The sequence below is a fragment of the Vulpes lagopus genome, chromosome 4 (genome assembly GCF_018345385.1).
Source record: "Vulpes lagopus strain Blue_001 chromosome 4, ASM1834538v1, whole genome shotgun sequence".
NCBI lineage: Eukaryota > Metazoa > Chordata > Mammalia > Carnivora > Canidae > Vulpes > Vulpes lagopus.
Window position 1 is genome coordinate 126,832,759 of NC_054827.1, and position 8,461 is coordinate 126,841,219.

General features: G+C 60.4%; 1 protein-coding gene across 1 annotated transcript; it reads left to right on the top strand.

Annotated features, from left to right (window-relative positions):
- Nucleotides 1-551: 551 nt before the first annotated feature.
- On the top strand, nucleotides 552-5,949 carry NKX3-2 (NK3 homeobox 2). The gene is made up of 2 exons (XM_041751420.1): nucleotides 552-1,576; nucleotides 3,099-5,949. The coding sequence occupies exons 1-2, from the start codon at nucleotides 1,105-1,107 to the stop codon at nucleotides 3,626-3,628; spliced, it is 1,002 nt and encodes a 333-aa protein (XP_041607354.1). The 5' UTR covers nucleotides 552-1,104; the 3' UTR covers nucleotides 3,629-5,949.
- Nucleotides 5,950-8,461: the final 2,512 nt, after the last annotated feature.

Genomic DNA, 8,461 nt, shown 5'->3' on the forward strand with positions numbered 1-8,461 from the left:
TATTTCAATGAAAAGAATTAGCAGTGAGGGAGCCCCGAAACTATGAAGATTTTTTTTAAAAAACGCATTTCGTTCTGATCTTCCGAGGAAACAGCAAGCTGCGCGCGCGATTTACCCAAGTGCGTTATCTTGGGGTTGCCTCCTCCCCACCCTCCCACCGCAGATCTCGGCTCAGCGGGATGCAGGGAGGCGCAGGAATTGGAGGGTGCGTGTGCGGGGGCAAGGAACGCGAGTCCTCGGGCACCGCGTGTGGGCGGGTGAGCCTCCCGGGCCGCAGGACGCCTCCAGGACCAGGCTCGGGAGGAAAGGGGTTAAGCCGGACCCTGACTTTCTCCGCGCGACGTGCCCAGTTTTGTCTGTTAAAGTCAACGTCGCCCAGCCCGAGCCAGCCAATCCGCCGGCGGGAGCGCCCCGGCCGCCCAGCCGGGGGGCGTGGCCCGGGGCTGTCACTCAGCGGTGAGGAATGACACCCGCGCGGGAGGGGGGATGCGGCGGACCGCCGGGCCGGGGAAGGGAGCAGAAACAGATAAAACCGGAGCAGGGGGTGAAAAGGTGCCCCGCGCCTCTCGCGGTCCAGAGGCCGCCGCCGCCGCCGCCGCCCCTGGGGTGGGCCCCGGGAGAGCAGGACCGACCCGGAGGGAGGGAGAGGACGAGCGAGGAGCGAAGGCTGCAGCCGGGAGACCCAGCGCAAAGGAAAAGTGACTCCGGCCGTGCGCCCCGGAGGCGCTCGGGATCGGCTGCGGCTGCGGCCGCGCAGGGGGCCCCGCCGACCCGCCCCCAACATCCTGGGGGGGGGCAGACCCCGGCCCGCCCCGGAGGGCGCGAGGCGATGAGATAATCCAGCTGAGCTGCGAGAGGAGAGCGTCTGGCTCCGGACTGGGGGGAGGGGGTCTGCGGGCGGGCTGGGCCTCGGAAGTGGGGTGAGGGTCGGCGCGGAGCCCGGGCCCGAGGGGGCGGGGGCTGCTGGGCCGCGCAGGAGCGGGCTGCAGGGGCCTCGCGCGCCGGGCTCACTCGCGCTCCGTGCGGCTCGGAGCTGCCCCGCGCCCCGCGCCCCGCGCCCCGCGCCCCGCGCCCCGCGCCCGGCCGCCCCGGCCCTCGGCGCAGATGGCTGTGCGCGGCGCCAGCACCTTGACGCCCTTCTCCATCCAGGCGATCCTCAACAAGAAAGAGGAGCGCGGCGGGCTGGGGCTGCCCGCGCCGGAGGGGCGCCCGGTACCCGGGGGCACGGCGGTGGCGGCGGCGGAGGCGCCCGCCGTCTGCTGCTGGCGACTCTTCGGGGACACGGACGCGGGCGCTCTGGGGGGCGCGGAGGACGCTCTGCTGGCGTCGCCTGGCGGGACCAGAACGGCGGCGGGGAGGACCTCGGAGAGCCTGGTTGGTTGGGACTCGGACTCGGCGCTCAGCGAGGAGAACGAGGGCGGGCGGCGCTGCGCGGACGCGCCGGGGGCCAGCGGGGCCGGCCGCGCAGGGGGGACGCTGGGCCTCGGCCAGCCGGGCTGCGAGCTGCCCGCCGCCAAGGACCTGGAGGAGGAAGCCGCGGGCCGGAGCGACAGCGAGATGTCGGCCAGCGTCTCAGGTCTGCCCGGGCGCCGCGGGGAAGGGGGCCGGGCTCAGGGGCTGGGCGGGCCGGGAGGGCCCAACGTGCCGGTGGGGTGGGCCTGCCGGGAGCACCCTGCGCCCCGGGGCCCGGGCTGGCCGGACCCGAAGCTCGCGCGCTGGCGCAGGCTGCTCTAATCCTGCCTCCGGGCGCGGAGCCCGAGAGAGACCCGAGACGCTCCTCAGAGCCCTGCGTCCTGGGGGAGGCCTGGGACGTCCTGGGGCAATGGTGCCCTAGACTGGGCTAAGAGGAAACCCCTGCGCCCTGGCTTTAAGTCCGTCGCCAGTGCTGCGGCCCTGTCTGTGCCCCAAATCCCCAAATCAGCGACAGGCAAGAGCCAGCGGCCCAGAGACCTACCTCGAGTAGCCAGTGCCCTGGCCCGTTGCCCCTGGCCCATAGAGCAGAAATGCTCCCAGCTCGAGGTCCCAAGGTCCAGCCCTCCGCTCAAGGATAGGTACAGTGAGGGGTACCTCTAAGTGCTACCGAGGCGTCCATCTGCCAAGCCTGGGCTTGGCGGGGTGGGGGTGGGGGGCGGGCTTATTTAGCTTTCCCAGAACCCAGGGTCAGGGGAGCTGGGATGGGCTGAGGATCCCAGACCTGGTGGCACACCCTGCAGCCAGCTGAGGGCAAGAGGGGTTTGAGGTGGGTTATCCCACAAGTGGCAGAGAGAGGACAATCCTCCGCCAAGGCTAGCAGGTCATTGGGTGGAAAGGACGCCCCCACCACCCTGTCGCTGCTGTAGGCCTCACGCTGGCTCCAAGTAAATAGTATTTGCCAGAGGCCAGAGCTCTGAACCTCTCTGCTAGGGAGCTGTGGGGGAGATCCAGGAAAAGGCTGAGGAGCTGGCATCAGATTAGTGTTCAAGGACTGGAACCCTAGCTCTCCTCTCATTTTCTTGCAAAGAGAGGGACAGAGGGAGAGAGAGAGAGAGAGAGAAGCCCACCAAGGTGTTGGAGCAGCCTGTTGCCACAGACCTCACACGGTCCTGGGTGGTTGGGGAAGTGGGTAAGACTCAGTACTTGTGTCCCCAGGATTCGGCCCCCCACTTTCCCCTTATGCGCAGTCCACACGTGTGTGCTGCGACGCTGAGTGTGTGTGAGCATGAGTGTGCCAGAGGCAGGTGACCCAGAAACGGAGCAATCTAGAACCCCAGGGCTCAGCGCTGAGCACTGAGAAGGCTTGTGAGGATGCTTGGGCCCAGGGCCCCCACGTTTCCGAGCGGAGCCTGGGGCCCAGGGAGGGCAGGGAGCTGGCTGTTGGCCACACAGCACTCACACAGCAGCTGAGTCCGTTTCCCCGCGGCACAGGCCTAGATGCAAGGAGCTGGCGGGACAGGGTTCTGAGACTGTTTGGGGGGGACCCTCCCCAAGCGCTCTGCTGGGATCAGAGTGGGTTTCCGTAGCCCACCCCCACCCTCCCACCCCGCACCCCCGCACCCCCGCAGCTGAGGCCAGATCTCACTTCTCTGCGCCGCTGACAGTCTGTAGTTTCTGCCCCGCAGGCGACCGCAGCCCCAGGGCCGAGGACGACGCTGTTGGCCCCGGGAGCGCACGGGGGCCGGCGCTGTGCGGCCGGAGCGGCGGCGGCGGAGGACCGGCGGGCGGCGCGGAGGAGGAAGAGGAGCCCGCCGCGCCCAAGCCGCGTAAGAAACGCTCGCGGGCAGCTTTCTCCCACGCGCAGGTCTTCGAGCTGGAGCGCCGCTTCAACCACCAGCGCTACCTGTCCGGGCCCGAGCGCGCCGACCTGGCCGCATCGCTGAAGCTCACCGAGACGCAAGTGAAGATCTGGTTCCAGAACCGTCGCTACAAGACCAAACGCCGGCAGATGGCCGCTGACCTGCTGGCGTCAGCTCCGGCCGCCAAAAAGGTGGCGGTGAAAGTGCTGGTGCGCGACGACCAGAGACAGTACTTGCCGGGCGAGGTGCTGCGGCCGCCCTCGCTGCTGCCCCTGCAGCCCTCCTACTATTACCCTTACTACTGCCTCCCCGGCTGGGCGCTCTCCACGTGTGCAGCCGCCGCGGGCACCCAGTGAGCCGGCCCGGGGCGAGGCAGCAAAGGATCCCCGCGCCCCCGCTCCGGACGGCCGCTGACGGTTGTGCAGGCTGTGCACTGTACGAGGGCGCCCCGCCGAGGGGGCAAGCGGACCATGAAATCCAGCCCAGGAGTGCGCCCTGGCAGCGGGACTGAGTCTGTCCAGAGGGGGCGCCTTTCTCTAATTCGAACGGGGGGGGGCACCCTGTGGCCTAGGGGCCTAGCTCTCCCGTTGCCTGCCTGGAAGCTCTTGGACGTTATTTATTATCACAGCAAAGTTGGATTTGGATTGTATCAGCCAGGAGACGGTGTTTCCCTGAAGCGGAGAGAACTCCTGGAGAGCAGAGCCTGAATCCCCAGAATTTCAGGCTGGCCCGGAGCTTCGTGCGCTAGGCCACAATCGTTCATGGTATCCATGCTACCAATCTATGTTTATCTACATACCTATTTTTTTTGGAAATTGCATTTGTAACAAAGGGGTGCGGAACCCTGACAGCCCCCAAGGAGCCCCGAGCCCTGGGGTTGATTTGAACCGCGAAAGGTTTGCTTTTCCGGCCCTCTGTCCCACCCCTCCCTGTGTCAGAGCTCCGGTGGGGACACCCTGTTGGGTGCTGAATGTAAAGAAGGGAGCCTCGAGCACAGGGCAGGGCAGAGGCCCCCCATCTTTCCTCTCCAAAGTCCAGGGCTACCCCCAACTGGGGAGCTTCCTGGGAACCCCGAACCGAACGGGGAAAGAGCAAACCCAGCAGCCGTTGGCAGAAACTTTCCTTTATTTCTTTATTTTTTTTAAAGGAGGTTAAAACTTGTAGCACTTTTCAGTTGTTTGTATTCAAATAACGGTTATTTTTGTATTCAATGTGAATATCCCTGCCCAGCCTTTCCCTGGCGTCCCCCGTCCCCCGCAGTTTCATCGCCAGGCCCCCTCTGTCTCTACCGACCATTCTGCTCCCACTCTGGTCCCATTCTGCGCCACTCCAGCGTTCTGACCCAGGATTCTCCTATCCCAGCCCCTGCCCCTAAGACAGATGATCCTGTCAACCTTGTTGCTTTTTGCCTCCTTAAGGGCACTGTGCACTCAACTAGAATATTAACTTTAAAAAGATTTGTGAAGTTTGGAAGCTCTGTTTGCTTTATCTTTCTTTTTCCTTTAATTTATAAACTTTTAGTTTAACATGCCCTCCTGGACGCAGTGTTTTCTCTGAGCCTCCCTCCGCCCGGTTTTGGGGAATCCAGTACCATAAAAATGTCTGGGGCTCATTTTCCCACCCGCTTCGCAGTCCCGCACCAAGGATGCCTCTTCCTCCTAGGGAGCCGCTCTGCTGCCCGCCACGCAGAAAGTGTTTAAACCTGCACAGCTCAGGGAATTACGATGTAGGGGACTTGGTAAAAGTCACAGATGAATCCCACTGAATGGGAAGCAAATGCCTAGGATTTCTTCTTTTTCTTTCTCCCTCGTGGGATTGATTTCAGAGCTCAGAAAGCATCCCTAGAACCCACAGCCAATTTCAACCCCTACCTAACCTGCTGACTCCTCCACCTGCCCGAAATCACCTCTCTGTGATTTTCCCAGCCTTTCTGTAAGTGACCCTGCCTTCATTTCGTTTGGAGAACAGGCTAACAAAAGCTCGCTGAAAATCTGAAGGCTATAATAAGCAAGGTTATATAATAAGAGGTGTCTCAAGGAAAGTCAACTGAGCTTTGACCCTTGGCCAGGTGCAAATGTCCCTCTACCTTGTTCCAGAGCATTTCCTCTCTCTGTGACCCGGTGTCATTTGATCCACACAGAAGCCTAAGGTGGAAGTAGAGGGTGAGTAGAGAGAGGGTTATTTATTATTTACATTTTACAGAGGAACACAGCCCGCCCCATGTTCCATGACTCCCCAGACTCACCAATTCGCCAGAGCAAAATGCTCACCACCGCACTGCTCTCATGCCGGGTCTGGGTTGAGCAAGGAAGAGTTAATTCCACGTCGCTGGCTCCAAGGCCTTGGTGCCCCGGTGGAGCCCGAGCCGAGCCGGAGCCGGAGACGCCAAACTCTGGCCCCAGCTACTTTCAATTTTACCCAGACCAGAAAGGCTGACCAGGCCTTCTCCCAGGCCTGAGACCTTTCCCCGCCTCAGGGCCCCCAGGCCTCCGTACCCCAAAGTCCACGGCCCGAGGGTCTGAGGCCCCACATCCCGGCAGAGTGGAGAGTCCCAACAACGGCTTTTCAAAAAGGATTCCTGCTTGTGGAAACAGCAAATCGCGAAGGGAAAGGCAAAGGCCCTCTGGATACGCACACCCTTACCCCCAAGTCCATCTTCCTTCTAGATTGTTCCTGCAATTATTTTGTTTCTTTTTTGGCATGTTTTAAAAATTCCACTCAAACCATAATTAATCGTGAATGCATTTTCCTTGTAGAACGTTAGAACATTTCCAATAATGCTAGAATTCTCTCCCTTCCTCTCTGCAGAGATTGCCACTCCTGAGGGGTTTTGGGGGGGGTGTCGATTTTTTTTCCCCCTTCTGAAATGGCAGTTCATTGCGACGCTGGCCTAAGAGGTAAGTTTGTCCTCCATCCTTGCGGATTTGGAGTTGAGGGAACTGGGATTTTCTTTCGAGGAGGAGGCCGGGTGGCTCCCCTTCCCTTCCTCATCCCCTCTCTGCTCCCTGCCTCGGCCACTTATGCTGGGCTGGCTCCAGATGCCCGGGGAAAAATGACTCAAATGAATTCAGTTTGCCCCGGATTGTTGCAGTTTCACTATGAGCTGCCCCGGAGCTGGCGCTGGCACCAGCGCCTTGAGATGAGATTCGTGGTGTTGGAATCAGCCTGCAGGGCCAGCAGGCCTTCAGCAGATTTCTCCTGGTATTTGGAGACCCAAGAGGGGTATCTTTACCTGGGCCCCAGGCTGTAGACACGGGTCCTGTTGGAAATCTGCGGTATTACTTTCTGAGTTTCTTTTCCTTCTCCACTCCCAGCCCTGCCTTTAAAAAAAAAAAGCAGTCAGTCCGGCTCTTTGCCCGCCTTACTTCCGGACAGAGGGGACTGTAGTCCACCCACTCTCTGCAACCCCGGGGTGCAGTGCTCCTTGTCGGCTTCCCGGGGTGGGGGCCTGATTTTCTGGAGTAAGCTGCCAGCTGAGCCTTTAGACCTCTTCATCTTTCTCAGTCCTTTTGGGCCCTTAGCAAATCTGAGAGCTGGCCTTGGAGATAGCTGGCTACGACCCGCACACTTAGACGGATAAACCACGGGAAAGGAATAGCTGGGGAGGGGACTCGCTGTGACCTGCACTGAAATTGAACCCAAGGATTCAGGCTCAGCCCACGAATCTTACTCTGGGCAGCAAATTTGAGATCCATGGGCTGCAGAATGTCTCTGGGGTGTGTGTGTGTGTGTGTGTGTGTGTGTGTGTGAGAGAGAGAGAGAGAGAGAGAGAGAGAGAGAGAGAGAGAGAGAGACTCAAACCCCAGCCTATTGGCCTTGAGTCTCCCAAGCTGCCTCTAACTCCAAGCAACTAGGTTTGAGGACCTCACGGGCCAGGAGTGTCTCCGAAGAGCTGGGCCAAGCAGTGGGAGTTTGGGAATGGGTTCCATTTCAGGAAATAAATGGCTTCCAGGGCACCGAGAATCCCTGGAGCACTCCCACTCCTCCACGCTGGCGAAGGGGAGAGGTTGACTGCAAATCTGACTTCATTCGAGAGAGTTCCGAGGGAGGCTCAAACAAGGTGTCACCTTGCCTCTGAGAACCTGGTCGCGATCCCTGATCCCAAAGGGGCTGGGCCCAGGGAAGGGCGGTGTCTGAGGGCTCGGGGGAACGGGGAGCTTTTGCAGACTCGGAACTGGCAAGCCTGGAAGCACCACACCGAGCATCCCACGGAAGCAAGGCGTCCTCCAAGGCCTGCAGACATCCCAGGGGCGGGGATGCTGTGACTCGGCGGCCCCAGTCAGCCCCGGAGCTCTCTCCTGGCCGGATGCCACTCCTTTCGTGGTTCCTCACTGTTTGCCAGGGGGGGTTGGAGGTAGAATCCGGCCTCACGTGAGCCCCTGGAAATCAAGGAGCCCCCAGAAATCAGCTGGGCTTACAGAAGGGCTTCTGCCTCGGGGGGAAAGCTGCTGCCGACCCAGCCTGAGCAGCAGAGAAATTTAGACATCTCCGGAACGTGAATGCTGGTGGAGGAGCTCCCGGTCCACAAAGGATGGGGAGGGAAGAGAGACAGCCTCGAACTGGGGCCCCACTGCCCAGGGGCTGCGGGGCTTATCTTGCAGGCCACCAGCCTCACCCTGATGACAATCTTAACTGGGAATTACACTGAGCTGCGTGGGGACTGTAGGAAGCAGCAAATGCTTGAAAGCGCTTTGTAAGTCGGAAAGCGCTGAGGGCAGGTAGTGACACAGGCTAGTGGCACGTGGCTAGTGCACAAGCCCTGGCCTTGAGTGAGGGCTTCACCTAGACCCATGAAGGAGGCAGGAGCTGAGGTTCCTAACCCGTGGGCGGCCCAGAGGAGCAGCCAAACAATACACAATAACAACAAATATCTATACCTTCTGTTGTCTGGAACATCACATGTGAAAAAGTGCTTCCGCATCCTCCTCTACAGCATTTCCCTGAGGCCGCCTTAGCAGCTCGAACATAGTCTCCATTTTACAGATGGAAAAATAGTGCTCAAAATCACCAGCTGTAAGGAGGCCTTTCAGAGTCTTTCAAAGCTCAGAAGCATATTTTAGTATTTGGGGCCAGCAGTGTGGATAGATGGTCCTTTAGAACTGGCATTTCCAGGTTTGGCTCTGGGGTGGTTGGATTACTAAGGGTGGGTATGTTTTGAAGACCATTAAGCACTGTACAGCTGGTATGGA

Excerpts from the sequence above, each read along its gene's own strand:
- NKX3-2 (XM_041751420.1), top strand. The coding sequence starts at position 1,105 with ATGGCTGTGCGCGGCGCCAGCACCTTGACGCCCTTCTCCATCCAGGCG. Across the intron at positions 1,577-3,098 it reads GATGTCGGCCAGCGTCTCAG|GCGACCGCAGCCCCAGGGCC; the intron begins GTCTGCCCGGGC and ends TCTGCCCCGCAG.